At 45.7% G+C, this 17,823-nt stretch overlaps 2 protein-coding genes across 11 annotated transcripts; both read right to left on the bottom strand.

The window, feature by feature from the left end:
* Nucleotides 1–331: 331 nt before the first annotated feature.
* Nucleotides 332–5,898, bottom strand: LOC104585251. Of its 4 annotated transcripts, none has more exons than XM_024455557.1 (2): nucleotides 5,652–5,898; nucleotides 332–2,545 (listed from the first exon to the last, which is right to left on the bottom strand). In XM_024455557.1, the coding sequence occupies exon 2, from the start codon at nucleotides 2,479–2,481 to the stop codon at nucleotides 481–483; it is 2,001 nt and encodes a 666-aa protein (XP_024311325.1). In that variant the 5' UTR covers nucleotides 2,482–2,545; nucleotides 5,652–5,898; the 3' UTR covers nucleotides 332–480. The 4 variants fall into 4 exon arrangements, with proteins under 4 accessions (XP_024311325.1, XP_014750897.1, XP_010239611.1 ...); XM_014895411.2 differs by having other exon boundaries at nucleotides 332–2,496; XM_010241309.3 differs by lacking the exon at nucleotides 5,652–5,898 and adding an exon at nucleotides 2,720–5,643.
* Nucleotides 5,899–6,922: 1,024 nt separating this feature from the next.
* On the bottom strand, nucleotides 6,923–13,425 carry LOC100837445 (probable E3 ubiquitin-protein ligase HIP1). 7 transcript variants are annotated; one of them, XM_003579988.4, is made up of 7 exons: nucleotides 13,193–13,425; nucleotides 12,464–12,560; nucleotides 10,119–11,881; nucleotides 9,714–9,767; nucleotides 8,814–8,906; nucleotides 8,107–8,253; nucleotides 6,923–7,354 (listed from the first exon to the last, which is right to left on the bottom strand). In XM_003579988.4, exons 3-7 carry the CDS (start codon nucleotides 11,778–11,780, stop codon nucleotides 7,223–7,225), a joined length of 2,088 nt encoding a protein of 695 aa, XP_003580036.1. In that variant the 5' UTR covers nucleotides 11,781–11,881; nucleotides 12,464–12,560; nucleotides 13,193–13,425; the 3' UTR covers nucleotides 6,923–7,222. The 7 variants fall into 7 exon arrangements, with proteins under 7 accessions (XP_003580036.1, XP_010239608.1, XP_014751491.1 ...); XM_010241306.3 differs by having other exon boundaries at nucleotides 12,464–12,556; XM_014896005.2 differs by having other exon boundaries at nucleotides 10,119–11,766; nucleotides 12,464–12,556.
* Nucleotides 13,426–17,823: the final 4,398 nt, after the last annotated feature.

Raw genomic sequence — 17,823 nt, 5'->3', positions numbered from 1 at the left:
CCATAATTTCCAGGGAGAACAGTGTGAATTCTTGCCCCTGCTCTCTGCCTGCCATGTCTTTTGACAACGAAAGACCTCTGTATTGCTTTCATGCAACGGTTATATTATTGTTCACCAAAAGAGGGAGTAAGTAGTATTCGTACAATGCTTTGGAGGTGGGGAATCAAACCAGGAAGTGCCTTGACATTTTTTGGCGAGTTCACCAGCAACCTTGATTGCCGAGATCTTCGTAAGATCGTTGTACGGGTGATAATAATCGTCAAAAACCATGTACTGTATACTAGTGCAATTTGAAAATATAAATCGGCAATTGGGGCCTCCTTTGTGAGGGTAATTAACAACACACAGGCACACTTATGCTTTATTCATCGTAGTATCGTACTGGTAGCATTAGAAAGAACAAAAGGACACATAAAGGATAGGGAACTTGAGGAAAGGGAACACAGAAAATAAATTAAGCTGACGCTGCGCTGCATGAAATTAGTATTTCACGGGATATCGCAGCCAATTCCTACGCTGCACTCTGCGAGAATCCTGACGGTCGTTGTAGTGGAATCGTTTGTATAAGGCAGTCGTCAGAAACCACACGACAGTGATGAATTCGGTTCCGCTGCTGAGCTGCCTGCCATGGGAGTCGTTGCTGCAATGGCCGGCCGCGTAGCACAGCATCTCCACCCACACCCCGGAGATGACACCCAACACCTTCGCCACCGGTTCCTTCTTCTCCTCGCACCTGGCTAGCAGCTTTTTTGCAAGTTCTACTTCTGGGCGGATATCATAAGGAACGCTGTCTCCTGGCTCGATGTCTGGGAATTCCTTGAACTGTGCGATGAAGAAGTCGTAATGGCCGCGGCGAACAGGGCTGGGCAGCAAGTGTGGCCGCTCCGCGAGGAGGAACACCATGTATCTTGACAGTGTGCGGATCAGCTCTGCGACAGGCTTTTGCAGTTCCCTCTCTTCAGGGAGCATGCCAAGCACTGAACTTTTCATATGTGGCACCCTGGCCAGATCTTCAGATTCAGATTGTATGCAGTCCCTCTCCAGCATACATAGATCAAAGAAGTGGAGGAAGGCATCAGTTGCATAGTGCCAGGCGAGGATGCTGCCATCAAAACCAATCTCATCAACTCCCAGGAGATCATAGACTTCGGCGCCCCATGTGCCACGCGCGAGCTGGCCACGGTAACCCCACAGGGTGTGCACATTTTCTCCACAGGCTTCTACCATACGTTGTACCTCTTGCAGCAACAGGTCCTCCATGACGTGTGATATGACAACATAGTCGGTGAAACGCAGCCTGTTCCACCGTTTCTCCAGCCCGAAGCAAGACGCTATCGCGTAGCATACTCCTGTCTTGCCATCCCTCTTAAATGGCAACAGGTCTTGCTGCCCGATGGAGCCTGACCACCTCCTGCAATTGTGTGCCACCATGACACACCTGCGGAGATACACCACTGCTGCATGGAGACAGTTCCATCCAGCAGCTCGTAACCAGGCACATGTCCAAGTTGACATGGCAACCCTCAACAGGGATGCTGCTTCCAGGAAAAAAGCCCCAGCCAACAAAATGTAGGTGACAACAGTGTCCCTCCTGCTGTAACGGCCGGCGGTCATGATGGAGAGCTGGAACAGGTAAAATGCGACGATGGTGGAGACGACCGAGACGAAGCGAGACACACATCCATACCGTGTGTGGATCACCACTGTCTTTGTGTAGAGGATGTCACGCACCAGGGAGAGCTGCATTCCAAGCAACTGCAACAACATGCTCCGCCCGATGCTGCCATCAGGATTAGTACGATCATGATACGCAAATATTGCTGTGATTTGGAAATCCGATAGATTAATTTGAAAATGAAGAAACTGGCTCATGCTGAGAGGGAGCAGGTCATGAGCTCCCTGGAGGACCTCTTCGGCATCCAAACTAGCTGGGACTGGGTAGGAGATGTCGCGTGACATCACCTCAAAACCATTGAGGAACTTGCCAATGGTGTCAAGGCCGGCAAACTTGAGAGCATATATCCTCTCACAATACTTGGCAACACCCACCAGGAACATCAAAATGGCTGCAGCAAGCAAGACCCCGCTGCCATACTTGCGAAGGACATAGGCAGCCCCAGCAGCCTGCACCAACAAAATGAACAGGTGGCGCAGCCAGAGGTTGTTGTCCTCCATGGCATAGGCAGTGATGGTGTCCTGTCCGCCGAGGTGCACCATCAGCAACGATGCCCAGAACGCCATGATCTGCTGCTGCTCATGTGGCTTGCTGCTCAGGGACATGTGGCCAAGGATGTATATCGCAACCGAGTCGGCCAGTAGGTACAACAGCCAGAGGATGCCATTCAGTGCTGCAGATAGCAGAGCTCCGGACACACACCGACGCAACTCGGTGAAGATGAGCAGGAACACTTGCAGCAGTAAGCTTGAAAGCAGAAGAAACTCAGCACCCCATACATCCCATAGCTCAGCCAATCCACCCATTATTAGTTTTGGCTACTGAAAATGCAGAAAGATCATCCCATGCCAAACCATCAATTAGATAAGCCTACAAAGAATAAGTTAACTAATGTTTTGCTCGAACAGAGTTTAGCAAGGGAGGAATTCAATGAAATAGTTAGCCAGGACATACTTACTATCATAAGTAGCATCATATACACAATCAATCATGGAAATGCATACAACTATACAAATAAAGTAAAATGTGACAATATGGCGATACCTGCAGCAGCAGCAGCACTGGCTGTACCAGAGTCGAAGGAGGAACGAGCCGCAGAGAGAGATGACGAGATAGCGTCCTCCGGCTGGTACTTAAATACCAGATTTCCAAGTTGGAATAGTACAAGGAATCAAACACAACACCATGAATACCCTATGAGGCTCTATCCATGCATGTGGCAGTATTCAATCAAAAGTAATCTTCACTTTAATGGCTGGTGCTTGATTCTCAGTTTCACACATACATAGATTCAGCACCCAACCACTATTAGTCTATCACTACTGTAAGTTTGCACTTAAAGTATTGAAAACTTTATATACCGTGATGGAATCTTTTATCCCAGTTGTACACCACACTGACATGACAAAATGGATTCCCCTCTGTACATACTTAGCAACAATTAACAGATTGCTCGATGATTCCTAGAGCTACTAATGTCCTAACATTTGAACATTACAGCCTCTACGCAGGAGACTGTTTACCTAGAGTTTCTCACGTTAAGCCACTGAACTAGGTTATGATTTAGAGCAAACTACGTTATGAATTACAGCAGGAGCATCTACACTGGTTTGCGCTGGAGTCTATTTCTCATGGGACAGAGAACCTCGTCAGGTAAAACTCCTCCCAATTCTCTCAAAAGAAAAAACTCTCCAATATTATGTATACCTAGTTTCAGTGTTGACTCCGAAAACTAAAAATTTCTTGATTGTAAAAACTATCAGAATTTAAGCCTTTCCTATCAGAAATCATTTCATAAACGTGCCATCCTGCGGTGCCACAATCGGGCGCTGCGACAGGGTCAACACACATGAGAACATCATGTCATATTTTCATTAGCATTCAATCCATTCATCATTGTTGAGACAACACGAGGACCAACCAAACTAAGCGCGTGGAATCTTTAAGGTTTTATCCAGTCAACTGATGCTTTGAATCCAGATCATCTGACGCCTGTGATCGAGGAAGTGCACTTAGTGGGTGGCACGACAAACTGGAGAAGCAAAAGCTGCAGACATGCACGCCGGGATGCCATGAGAAGTGACTGTGAACTTGCTAGGCTCAGACTAATGATGTATTAAGCTAAACTTGCAGATTAGATCACGTTTGCATTTCCAGCTTTGGATTAGATTAAGCAAGCTGCTATGCTGGCAGTAGTATACAGGGCCACTGGGCACCTGCCTTGGGAGGAAACAACTCCATGAACAGCTTTTGAGGCTCTACGCATGCAAGTAGCAGTATGTATACAAGGTGCAGCCAGTGGTTCTTTTGAGCGTCCAACCACTCTTAATCATAATTTTTACCTTTTTGGTTGGTGGCTTGATTCACACATGACACATGCAAGCATCCGACATCCACCCGCTGTTACTACAGTAGGTTTGCACTTCTTCCACTACTAGAAACTTAAATTGCCATGATGAAGTGTTTATCTCTGTTGGACACAACGATCACATGACATGCACACCGGGATGCCATGAGAAGTGACTGTGAAGTTGCCAGGCTCAGACTAATGAGGTATTAGGCTAAACTTGCAGATTATATCACGTTAGAATTTCCAGCATTGAATTAGATTAAGCAAGCTGCTACGCAGGCAGTAGTAACCAGGGCCACTGGGCACCCGCCTTGGGAGGAAACAACTCCATGAACATCTCCAGGAACAGCTTTTGAGGCTCTATGCATGCAAGTAGCAGTATGTACACAAAGTGCAGCCAGAGGTTCTTTTGAGCCTCCAATAATTCTTAATCATAACCTTTACCTTTTTGGTTGGTGGCTTGATTCACACAATCACACATGCAAGCATCCGGCATCCACCCACTGTTGCTACAGCAGTAGTAACCTTTTCTTTTAGGAACACTACTAGAAACTTAAATTACCATGATGAAGTCCCTATCTCGGTTTGCACTTCTTACAAGACAAAAAGGATTTCCTAGATCATTAATTATATCGTTAGAAAGTTTTTTCGATAACGAATCTAATAATGTATTTTTTTGTTAATAAAATATATATTTAATTAATCAAATTGATAATCTAGAAATACGTGCATGCCTCATATTATGAGAGAGGGAGTACCAATGTCCTAAAATTTATGTCCTAAAATTTGACCATCACGTCCTCTACACGAAAGAGGCTGTTTACCTGGGGTATCCCACGAAAGCCATCAAACTAGGTTATGAATTAGAACAAACTATGTTATGAATCAGAGCACGCACATCTACATTGGTTTGCATTGGAATCTATTTCAATCCTCATGGGAGAGAGAACCTCGATAGCTAGGGGAAAACTTTCACCAATTCTCTGAAAAGAAACATCTCCAATATTCTGTATCGCCAGTTTCTGTTTCACCACCAGAAACTTTCAAATTTCCTGACAGCAAAAACCATGGGCACTTACCATTGGAAATCATTTCTCGCACGTTCGGGTGCACTGTGGCAGGAGCCAACGCGCATGAGCACACGAGACGAGACCATCATCTCATAATTGCCATTAGAATTTGTTATTGTTCAGACCACGCAAGGACCAATCAACATTAACAGATGTGTGAAATCTGTAAGGTTTTATCCAGATCACGTGACGCCTGAGGAGGTGGGTGGCCGGCCGGCACGACAAACCAGAGTAGCACATGCCAAGTATACAATTGTTTCTGGGTCTTTCTTATTTCGAAGGAATAACAAAAGAAAAGCTGCAGACGCACGCGCCTGGATCGGCTAGATGCCGTGAAAAGGTGGTTGCCAAGTTGCTATGTTCAAATTATAATAATGAAATAGGCTAAACTTGCACATTAGATCGCATTTACATTTTCTAGGTTTCGATTTGATTAAGGAAGCTGCTACGCAGGCAGCGGCATACCGGCCAGCGCCTTCCCAAAACCAGTAAACCATCAAAATTTCAGGAGCCGAAACCAGTTCAGATTCAAAGTAGCGAGATTTGGAGAACTCACGGGGAGCACCGCCGCGACGGGAATGGTATGGCGCGGTCGGCCGCGGCCGTCCGGCGGCGGCGATTCCTCCGAGGCGGCGCATCGGGGAGGCGCTCGCAGTAGACCTAAGAGGCGCCGCGCCGGGAGGAATGCCCCCGCGCTGCGGTGCGGCCTGGAGCAGGAGCACCGAAAAGCTCGAGGCGGGCACGGTGATTTGTGGAAGGGCGACGGATTGACGTCGGGTAGCCGGCGATGGCAACAGCTCCTTTTTTTTAACTTTTATTCCTTTTATAAATCTTTTAATATTTTATCAGAGTGGTTTTTCTTACAAAATATCCAAGAATTTTTTTAAGAAAAGAAAGCGTTTTTAATCTATTTGAGCAAAGGAACAACATATTGCTATTTGAACACATCTGTGCACATCTTTCTGAACCACTTGCTATGTCAATGTGTCGTGGTTTCTTTAGAACAAGACGGCCGTTTCCGTCGTTAGATTAGCAAAAAAAAAACTATACACAAACGAATCCCTTCGGGTCCGAAAAGAAACGAAAATCCCAAATGTGTTGTGCTTTACAACCTTGACCACCAACTTATCTGGCACATTGGCGCTGATGTTTTCGTCCCATGACGTAGATAGATAATGAGTTAGCCAGGAGTAAGGGTGCATCTGCTCGTGTGGAGGCGATCAAGGAACTGCCTAATTACTTAAATGTTCCTCCTCGTGCAATTTTGCAGAGTCCTTATTTTGATGCTCTCTGCACTCCGTTTCCTCTGAAGTTGATGGTCAAGGTCACAAGGCAGAGACTCCGGAGACGCAGGAGCAGAAACAATGGCAGAGACAACGAAATAAACCTTGCCGAAGTTTGGTTGGGCTAGGGTATGGATTATGGACTACATGGAAAAGGCAGTGACATGAAAGACAAGCCAAGCGCTCAAGGCGAAGTTTTCCAAGAGGAACGTACAATGAATGATGTGTTTGATTGTGTTGATAAGGCCACACAGGCCATGCAGCTCTGGATGAGATAGACAAAAGTTGGGGACGCGAACATAGGTGAAAACGAACAGCATTTCAACAAATGAATTCAAAACTCGTTGTTGCCACATCGCTGTTCCCTGGATCTACAAAGATATATCTAATTTAGCTCCCCATATGTTGCTAACAAATACCAGCAACATGGTTGGATGGATGAATGCCTGAGAGAAACTGGCAACAACTTGCAGCATTACTTAGCTAAGTCGAAAACACAGCCAACCACCACCATATACAGAAACGAGATTAGCAAGCAGGCAAAGAATTAGGGTAATAACCAATTAAAATTTGAACGTCATTGAATGAATCTTAAGTACCAAATTCTAGGTTTGAAACAAAAGCAAAATGATCGAACTCCAGGTCTACAAGCCATTGGCTTCCCAGTAAGAAGGTACCATGTGGTACCACCACCGCCTATAGTATATAGTTCCACCTGTGTGCCGCAGGGAAGGTGTAGCATACTTGCTTGCTTGCTGCTTATAATCACTTGGGGTCTACATAAGGGAAGGAGGGGCCTGCGGCGGGTTTCCGCAGAAGCGGTGCGGTAGTGGCCCGCCAATGTTTAGGTGTCCAGGGCTGCTTTTTTACAGATTGGGCATATGTTTTTTATGACCAGCCATTGCTTGATGCACGTGGTGTGGAAGTCATGACCGCAGTCCAGTCTGCCCATGTCCTCACCATTGGTGTATTCTTCCTGCAAGAACCAAGATACCTTCAGCAAGGCTATTCAAGAAAAATCTTGGAATGGCAATTTTGACGTGTAGAACTGAAGTTGTAAAGAGAGTAAAAAAGTCATGTGCAATGTAAGATCGATCACTGCTCAAGGCATTTGCATCTGGTATGTTCATTTCATGATTGCCAGAAAATGGCCAGTCCGAACTTTTGATATGGTGGTTGGGTTTGTTGCCCCGCAACTTTGTTCCAAATTCTACCGTGGACTGGTGACTCTGTTATATTCAAACCTGCCATCCTCCGTTTGGATATACTAGGACGGGAAACACACAAATAGGTTGATCCAGAAAATGATTATTCTACATCATCCACACAAGACTTTTAGAGACCGTTCTCATTTTTAATGGCCATGAGATATTGGATCCAGAGAATAAAAATGCTATGATGTGAACTCTACATAAGAAGGGACCACAACGACCATAAAGCTATCATCCCGTCGACTACCCAAAAGGATGAGGTTCCTTTCAAGACAACAAGTAATTCTGTGAATGCTCATGGAGCTTAACATCACAGAGTTCTTTTTGCAAGGCACAGAGCAGAATAACTGGCATTTAATAAACCACACACCATCAAAGCCTTATAAGAAGAGTCAGTTCAGATAATGCAATGAACCCATCACAATGACAAAGGAACAACAACTATGGATCTTAAAATAAATTCAAATAAAGCAAATCTTGTAGCAGCATGTCAAGGAAATCTGAACCTTTGAATTACCTGGCATATACAGCATGGTTCAACACCTGTTGGAGGTTCTTCAAACGGTATGTCACGATATTTCCACTGCTTCAAGCCACTCATTATTTTCTCCTCACTAAGTCCAGTACTCACATGCCCTATACGATCACCAAGTGCCAACAATTCCTGGAAACACACACAGAAAATCAGAGTAATCAAACACAACTTAAACCGTGACATACGAACAATACCATATAAACCAAACTTGTCACGGACTAGCTACCAATGGAGAACTCATAACAGCTCCAAGCCTGGATAAAAGAATAAGTTACAGGAAACTAGAAAGACCAAGACAAAGGCCAATACAGTACTGGTTGCCAAATTTATAACACAAAATTCAAATTTTGATTGCACTCTACCCAGAATTAATGGTTCATGCCCAGTATTACTGTTTAAGGATTCAATTTATAAAGAAATGGTATTGCTTTCTGGACTGTTACTGTGTCCTCATAGCTGGTTCCAAGTGCCAAGTCAAGCCAGTTTCATCTGCATTTATTGTATCCTCAAACTTGATTGAAGCCATGTCGTGCGGTGTTGTGTTTAACAAAGAAAGCAATAAGCTTAACATGGGCATATTTATAAGAAGAAAAATCAGCAATCAAAGCAGTAGTTCATTGGATTTCTGAATGAGGGACAACAAAGATGTAATCTCTAAATAGGGAAAAGAGCTGCTACTAGCTTATTACCTCATATGACATATTATCCACATCAAGCCGCATTTCACGATGCCTATCGATCAAATTGGCTCTCCTGATAAGTGAACGATCAGCAAGCAAATCCTGTCCAAAAAATCAAATATTAGAATTATATATCACAGCACTATAATTTACTCAAAGAATGAATATTACACAAATAGTCCTCTTGTTTTCAAAATATCTTTCTAGTGGTTAGGTACAAATGTAATTGCAACAATTTAAACAATAATGGTTGCAAATTTCATGTAGTACGGTACAAAATGGGATAACCTGTGGTGAAAGAAAGGATATACTCATTGTGGTTCATAGTACATGACCAAGTTGCAAATAATGAGCTCAGCCCATACTAAGCCTTTCATTCACCAAATATTGAGGCTACAGGAAACAGTAACTTCGTTGTTTTGAACTAAAAAGGTCTCATTTGTCAAAAGCTTTCGAACAATACTTACAGGGTAGTTCTACCATATCAGCTGGCCCTAGGAATTCACTATTTGGAAGTATGTCAATATTGCTAGGCTACACAAAATAAGTACTCCTCCGACATTTGCCCAAATATGGATGTATCTACTTTTAATAAGTGTCTAGACACATGTAATATTTCAACAAGAAATTCCGGTCGGATGGAGTAGGATCGTTAACTGTCTGATTGGGAATTAGTACTTAAACAAAGACAATTTGCATGGCATAACTAGTTAGAACTTCCAAAATGGTTCCTCAGAAAATTCGTTGCTTACCAAAGCTCCCACATTTACGGTTCATACTGCAGAGGAACGAATTAAATACAAATAGTAACTTCACCAAATTGAAGGGAGAATTCCATAATTCGCACCCCAACCAACAAAGTAACAAGCATTTGAAATATACCAAAGTTAGGAAAGAAATCATTCTCACCTCCAGTCTAGCAGTACTTCTCCCCTGACGAATTTGTTCAACCACATTTCGGAGCTGTAAAAGAAATAGCAAATCGGTGAAAAATTGCAAGCATAAAAAAAATAAGTAATACATTTATCATATCACATTACTCGAAAATGCTGAATTCAAAAAATTGTGAAGTAGATCCTGCGTCAGCAGACAGGTAGATAGCCAAGGTACAGCTAGATATGCTCATGCCTTATCCAGTGAACTTTGCAAGATATGAAAAGAACAGCTCGCAAAGAAATAAATTTTACATGATTATAGCCCCTTTGAGAAATTTAGGAAGGAAAAGACCACAGATAGACAAAGGAAACATTAACTTGCAGCACAAGGTTGTTCTAATAGACATGCTGAACTATTTAGAACAGACGAGTTAGATACCTCTGAGACCGTCCTTCCTTCTCTTGCAGTAGCTATGCTCTGCATGAAAGACTGAAGGTCCATGTAACTTGGGTTTTGCCTATCTATAGTGGGAGGAACTGCCCTGGAGTAGTGTTGCAGATTTGCACGAGAACTTGGTCCTGGTTGATGGCTCCGAATCTCGTGCGATGAAGAGGAATGTCCATGGTGCTGTAGTGCATTCCTTGAATTTCTGGAATGAGAGACGCTAGCAGCAAGCAGGGTTCTCCTGGCTATATCAGCTGAACCTCTTGTAGCTGAACTTGGCTGAGATACATTCAACCCAGGAACCTGTTGGGATCCTACATTTACAGCAGCTCGTAATGTAGAGCTGGAGCTGGGATTTGGCTGGTTGTTTCTGCTTCCAGGCGCAGATAACAAACTTGTTGAATCATCAGTACTAAAGAATGATGGACCAAACAAAAAGGGATCATTAAAATTGCTTATTGCCAGACTCCCACTGGGATCTTGTGAAGCAGATCTCAGATTTATTGTATCAGCAGAACTGGAAGAGCTCCCTATTCTTGAACCAAAATTACCATTTGATGATGGTCGGTGCAAACTTTGCGAGAACTGAGCAACAGCAGGTACATGAGGACGATCATGAGAACTTGCTGAAGAACCTATTGCTCTAGGTTGCACTGGAATAAAAGAAGACTGTTGCTGCGTAGGCTGATAAGCAGAGCACCTGAAACTTCCCTCAGGCAAGAGATTGGGCAATGATTCATCATACTCACTTGTGCTTATCCGCATCCGTGTATTTCTGAGGAATCGTTCATTCTCATGTGGATGATCAGATGGTGCATAAGGATCAGAAAAGACGCCATTTGCAGCAGTATCAGCATTCCGGTTCAACTGCTCTGTGGGAAGGTATGAAAAACCATAGTCTGTAGAGGGCATATTAAAACTAGTGGTTTCAGAAGGTTGCAGCATATTATTATTTTGGCGATGATTACGTGAACTTCCACTGGCAGAAGATTCTGCAATACTGCCAGCAATATTCTTTCTCTTGCTAGATGAGCGATGAGCATCAACACCAGTTTCTTGTCCTGACGTACCATTAAAAAGGTTCACAGTATGCGAAGAACCTCCTGTTGCATCAGAAGAAATTTCATGGCGTACAGCATGCTCAGTGGCGGAAAGTCCTCTGTTCAGAGTAAAAGCATTCATTCCGGACTGTCCATTCCCCTGAACCATATCAACATTAACGGCGTCAAATTGGTCAGCCTGATTAAGGTTTAGGTCTATGTTTAAGTTGTGTGAAGGCAATGAACTACTGCTTTCACGTCTTCTCCCTTCTGTAGTTAAAGGACGGCCTATAGACAAAGAAGGTGCAAAATGCTCCCTTTTGGCCTGTAAAAGGGTATCATGATCGGCTAGGCAGCCCATGGAGCTAGATCCAGCTGAATCCCATAAACTCAAGCTTGTATTTTGCTGACCAATCATGCTTCCACTCGGCATTCCTACCTCGCGACTATTGAGCAAATAATGTGGGTAGTTCTCACTCTCAAGGGTATGGCTCTGATCATCAACAGCGGGGTTGCTGGGAAGTAAACTCTGCTGGTCGATAGCCTGGTTGCTGGAACTAGAACCAATGTGGCATGTTTCCGAGGAAGACAGCATAGTGATCCTATTATGTTGCATCAAGGACAGTCTTAGTAACTTGATGAAGTGCTCAAATATTCCAACAGAATGAACAATCAACCACTACAAAGCAACAGCTGTACAACTTGAAGTAAATATCCCTGGAAAGTATGACGAAATGAAAAATAGTGAGGAACTCAGCATTGTACACAGCAAATAGCAAGTGTAGAAATAACAGAAACATCACTTAAAAACTATGTAAAGACTGTATGCATGAACAAATATGAAAGTAAACAGACTCTACATCACCAATGTTAGTTTTACACAGTTGTAGTATTCAACAGAGGAGCAATGAAATATGCACTGCAATTACTTCTGCAACATAGTGCTGCAAGACAAGTCATACAAAATAAAAATATTTGGAATTCATCGAATTAATTCTATGTTCAACACAAACCGAAGCACAAAACCTTCAACCTAGTATGCAAAGCATTAATCTCTGTGACTGGACAACCTTCAACCTAGCATGCATGGCATTAATCTCCGTGACTGGACAAAATGGCAGCAAGCATTTGGTTTCTGCATGGCAATTATGAAATATTGTGTGCATAAGTAGATAGAGATTCTATAAATCACCATGGTTCAATGGATACTGTATATGGAACACTACAAATCAACACCCACCCAAATATCTTATAGCTATAACCAACAGGAGCAATGTGGGATGTGGATGGTATACAGACCTCAAGTACTAGGAGCAACAGATTGCTGAGACAAACGGTGGAAACCCTTGCAGACTCTGGCAGCCAATTGGCTACTGCTACGAAGCTGCCTCCCTAGCTTCAGCAAAGAAAAGAGCAGCACAAGTTAATATGTTTCTGTGTGGAATGAAATCACAGAGAAAGGAGTACCATAAAGTAACATCTCTAATTCATAATACAAAAACCACTGGGAGAAAAAATATGAGTGTATGTGAGCCTGTATGAGGATGGGAACATACACGCCCCCAAATATCGTGCGAGTTCTATGTACATGACGTGCCGTCCATTCCTTTCCTACCCATTGGACAGGGTTCCATTCCGACCAAGATAATTACAGACAGAGTATGTAGATGGTCTTCTCAGAACACGCCCATGAATAACACGTTACCCTCCTGCCTAGCCAGCGCAAAGATTCAATTTTTTTTTATACCAGAGAATCCTTCCCCAATCCTACTCCTACCCCCAAACAGAGCCCAAATCGGCGAAATTCCCACCGATCCTCCCACGAACTCCCGAGAAACGGACGCCTGCAGATCCGCCCCCAACAGATCTCAACGCCCCCCACGCCGCCGCGCCCCAAATCGACGCATCCGCCCCCAATCCAGACACCCCCTTCCTCCCAGAAGGCTAGAACCCAACCCTTCCCACCACAGGTCCACCCACCCGCACCCAAGAAGAACATCAACAGCTAGAGAGAACCAAGAAACGTACGGACCCAGAGCCGCCCGTCCCGTCCGTCCGGCGCGCTCGATCGGCTCCCTTCCTCCTCCTTGCGGGAGTCGTCGGCAGGCGTCCGGCGGCCCCGATCGATCGGCGCCGACTGCCGCTCCCCGCCGATCGGCGGCGGCGGCGGACGAGGGAGGGAGGGAGGGAGGGAGAGGAGACGCCTGGTTCCTCCCGTCCGCTGCTCTGCCTGCCTGCCTGCTGCTGCGCTGTTGGCTTGTGCGTATCGAGGCTCGAGGGAGGAAAATAGGGAGAGGCGATGATGGGGTTGCGGCGTTTTTTGGGGTGGGTGGGGGAAAACAAAAAAGAAAGTGAGTGAACAAGCAAGCCCACGGAAGACTGCCTATCGCCGTGGACGCATCCAAGCCGTCCCATGGCCGGGATCGACGGTGGACCGGATGAAATCTGTGTGTGTCAAAATCTGCTTTTTTTTGCCCGGATGCATGATTTAAAACTGACCCTCAATTAATGTGGGCGACTGGCTTTCGCATCTTCTGGTAGATGCTGGTTAGATTTGGACCCCTGGGATGGACGCCTGGGCTTTTGTGCAAGCCCGGCCCGGCCCAGACTGGTTTTGCAGCTTGGGAGGATACTAGGTTAGGTCTATGGACAGCACCCACCGGGTTCAGGGCCAGGTCTGACCATACCAGACCTGGGCACCCGCCCCGCAACCACGACCCGAACCCGGTACTGGATCCAAAACTTTATCAGAACTGGCCTCAGTAGGGGTCTGCCAGACCCGCGGGCATACCCCACCCGAAGAAGAGACGCCCTGGCTGGCGACTCCACAGGGGCCGCTTGTCAACAGAGGGCCAAGGGAAGAGGGCGCATGAGGGGAGGAGGGAGAGCGCGTGCCGCCGTGGGATAGACGAGCGGCGGCGGCGCGCAGATGAGCAGGGACATGGCGGTGGCGCTAGCACGCAGCCGAGGAGAGCAAGGCGGACGGCGGGCTAGAGGAGATGGCGGCGGCCCAGCGACGGTGCAGTGGCCTCGGGAGGAAGCGGCGCGAGAAGGTTTCGTGAGGGAATAGACTTCATGAGGTTTCGGAGGAATAGGTTTCCCGATTTGGCTTTGTGGGCTAGCGGCATTACTGGGCCTTGAGGCCTTCTGAGCTGTGGCACCAGTTTTTATTACTAGGTTTGAGCTGAATCAAGTATGCAGGGATACGGGTTCGGGCTGACAATACCAGGCCTGAACCCGCCAGACCCGTGGGGTCTAAAAAATTACCAATTGCAGACCCGCGGGGATTTTTCTTTACCAAACCCGCATACTAATTGGATCTAGACCCATCGGGTATTTGGGCATCCGGTCCCCACTGCCATCCATAGTTAGGTCTGGCGCGTTTGGGCTGGGCCGAACAGGATGGAGAGGCAAGGACTCCTCTCAAAAAATAATAATTAAGAATGACTAGGTATTCAATGCAAAATCTTTGTTTGGTGTGAAACTATTCACGCAGAGTGTCAGATCTAAAATCTACTATGGCGATCAAAGGTGAGAATCAAAAACCCACTTAAAAACGTTTTCCACATAACCCAATGTATTTGTCCCACTCTAGCTAATTCTTGATTTACACCTTTAGGGCCTCTTTGATTCAAAGTAATTTCATAGAAATTTGGAGGGTTCTGATCTTAAGGATTTTTTTCTATGACTCGTTTGATTTGCAGGATATGAAAACATAAGAATTATTTGCAATGGACAAGTTTGCATGAAATTCCAAAGAAAAATTTCCGTGAGGTCCAACATCATGAAAAAAAATCTTTGTCTCCATGACAACTATGAGTAGCACACGATACTTTAAGCAAATCCTATATTTTTCCTGTGGTGCAATTAAACAACTTCTACTACACAGTAATATATTTTGAATTTTCATAGAATTCAACATGCCATGACATTTCAATCCTGCATTTTTCATATTCCTCTGTTTTTGAAATCCCACTAGTGCTCCACTAACAGTGGCGGTGGAAGCTAACCGCCATTGGTACTCGTTTCAGATTCTTCCAACGACTTACCAGTGGCGATTTGTTTTTTCGACCACTTTAACCGCCACTAGTGCTCGTGCGCCGGTGACTACTAAGGAGCTCCAGTGGCGGGGAATGACCACCGCCACGGGTGCTAGAGCACCGGTGGCGGTGTTGGTTGTGCGAGTGTTTTCACCGCCACCGGTGCTCCACTAGCAGTGGCGGTGGTTGCTCACCGCCACTGATATTCGTTTTGGATTTCTCTAACGACATCCAGTGGCGGTGAATGTTTTGGACCAGCTATACCGCCACTGGAGCTCGTGCGTCAGTAACCCATTCTGGCGTAGTGCCTTAATCCGCATCGTACGTTTTAGATCTGATGGTCCCCGTGGATAGTTTGCAAATCTGCAGCAAATAAACATTTTCACCGGATGCGTCGCAATTAAGAAAACGATTTCAAATGATGCTAAATTAACTTGATTTCAAAGTGCATTTTTTTGGGGGGCAAATGGCAATCTAGCGTGTTACCCGACATGTGGACCCAATCCTACGTGGCGCAGGTCAAACAGCCACATTACCCAATCAGACTAGGAGACACACACTAAGGACCTATGGTGAACACTTTTAAAAAGTATTAGGACCCGAACGTGCGTTTTCAGAATTTAGTAATTATCTTGGCACCTTTAGAAAAGAATTAGTACCCCCAATGTATTTTACTAAAGCAACAAAGAGAGGATGAAAAGTTCAAAAGAAATAGATTATCGGCTTGTCGAATAGGTGTATATCTACATGTATGGTGATCTAGCTACGAACTAGCGCACTTTAAAAATTTGTACGTGTAGTTTTTTTTTTCAGGGACTCGGTCACCAGGGCATGTGTTCATGCAGAGATCGCCTGATTTAAGGGTTTACTTGCCCATGTGGCCCACTTAGAAGCATATTTGACTCTAAAAATGTTGATGTTCCGAACCTTTCTTGGTTAAAAAAGGTTAGTGCTAGCTTTGAAAGCCAAAGGACCACGTAGATAGTAGAGTTGTGTCCTTCTATCCAACCACGCAGAGGTAAGGTTCACGCTTACAAGTCACCATATATCATTGTGATCGACTCGGGATAAACATAACTCTCAGCAATTGGATCAACTCCTCGTCGTGTATAAACTTAAAAATTCTAGCTAGTATCAAAATTTTGCTTACAAGTCGCATTAATCCTATCAAGATCATATCAGCATCTTCAACAGTATTTTTTCCGTTTCTAAATATTTGTCGTGATTTTAGTGCAAATTTGTTAGAAACGGAACCAGTAGCTGCTAGTATGGATCTGCGTATTCTAACCTTTTAGTAGTGTCCTGGCGTTAGAAATCTGGCCTACGGATCACATTAGTCCTGTCACAGCTTGTCGCCTCGCGTAGCTCTTTTTTTAGAACGTCTCCTCGCGTAGCTCGTTGCCTCGTTCTCTGGCTTCATGCGTTCGTTTTTTTCTTTTGGAGAGGAAGGCTTCATGCGTTCGTAGGATTTGCAGCCTTTCTTCACGGGCTTTTGAAATTAGGCCCAAGAAGGTGGGCCGAGCGGGGGCATGTATAATGGGCTGTCTGGGGCCCGGCTGGTAATGCACGTTCAGACTGCCCTGCCTTCAGTGGGAAATCACAACTAAAGGCCCAACAAAAGAAAGGTTCGCCGAAGCAAATCAGACCTGGTTTAACGACCACAAGTACCTGAGGGGTCAAGTACCTTGCCTCTGCGCTGTATCGTGGAACGGAGAGAGTATTTATCTAACCTGCTCGGTTAAGAGAGTATTTATGTTGAGAGCCAGCGCGGTTCTTAATTTTCATTGCTTCATATTGATATAAGAGTAAATTAAAAAAAACAACACACTAAAGGTTAGGGTTTCACATATATACCAATTTATGTTTTAGTTGAAAAAACCATCGGCTTTGCTTAATCCCTCGCTCGTTAGCGTTTAAGCCCGAAACTGACGAGGCGGGTCCACATGTCAGGTCTAGCTGGCGCCACATCAGCTGATGCGCTATTTTGACATTGATCGAGTCATCTCTCTCAGCCCGGACTCACACGCTGCAGGCCTCCGCACGCGCGGGCGCCTCATCACCTGCTCGTTTATCCTCTGCAACAGTGACTTGCTGCCATCGCTGAGCTTGATGTGGTCGCTGTCTCCCTCATCCTCCTTCTTCTCCACCCGACAGGAGTTTGGGCTCCCTCCTCTCTCTCCGCTCCTGCTCTAGCCCGCCGCCCGCCGTCGCTGGCGTGCCGCCCGCTGCCGCCACCTGCCTCCGCCCGCGGCGAGACCACCGCAGCGCGCCAAACGGTGCCCCGCGCGAGCCGTCTTTTCCACCCGCACCCGCCGTCGTCGCCTCTGCAAGTGCACGCCGCCGCCGCGCTGACGGTCTGACCCGCAGCAAAATTCTGCGTGTGCGTGCGTGGCGGCGGCGATGTCTTCCCGGTGGTGCCGGCGAGGCCGCACTCTTCCCCTTGCGCCGTCGTTGTCATGAGTGGTGAGGACGCCGGTCCATGGCCAGACGAGCTGGCTCATCAAATGCCTCTGACAATCCATGCTGGCAAGACACGTAGGCCCGATGGTGGGCCATCCTTGTCAGTTTCGAGCTTAGGCACTAACGAGCGAGGGTTAATCAAATCCGGTGGTTTTCTGT

This window comes from Brachypodium distachyon, chromosome 5, assembly GCF_000005505.3.
Source record: "Brachypodium distachyon strain Bd21 chromosome 5, Brachypodium_distachyon_v3.0, whole genome shotgun sequence".
NCBI lineage: Eukaryota > Viridiplantae > Streptophyta > Magnoliopsida > Poales > Poaceae > Brachypodium > Brachypodium distachyon.
Note: the sequence above shows the minus strand (reverse complement) of the source record. Positions and strands in the feature narration are given on the sequence as shown.

Bases quoted from the DNA above. Each gene is read 5' to 3' on its own strand.
- LOC104585251 (XM_024455557.1), bottom strand. From the start codon at position 2,481: ATGGGTGGATTGGCTGAGCTATGGGATGTATGGGGTGCTGAGTTTCTT.
- LOC100837445 (XM_003579988.4), bottom strand. From the start codon at position 11,780: ATGCAACATAATAGGATCACTATGCTGTCTTCCTCGGAAACATGCCAC. The intron at 8,254-8,813 runs GTAATAAGCTAG...GTGTGTTTCCAG, and splicing joins TGGATAATATGTCATATGAG to GAATTGTTGGCACTTGGTGA. The intron at 7,355-8,106 runs GTAATTCAAAGG...TGGTTCTTGCAG, and splicing joins AACCATGCTGTATATGCCAG to GAAGAATACACCAATGGTGA.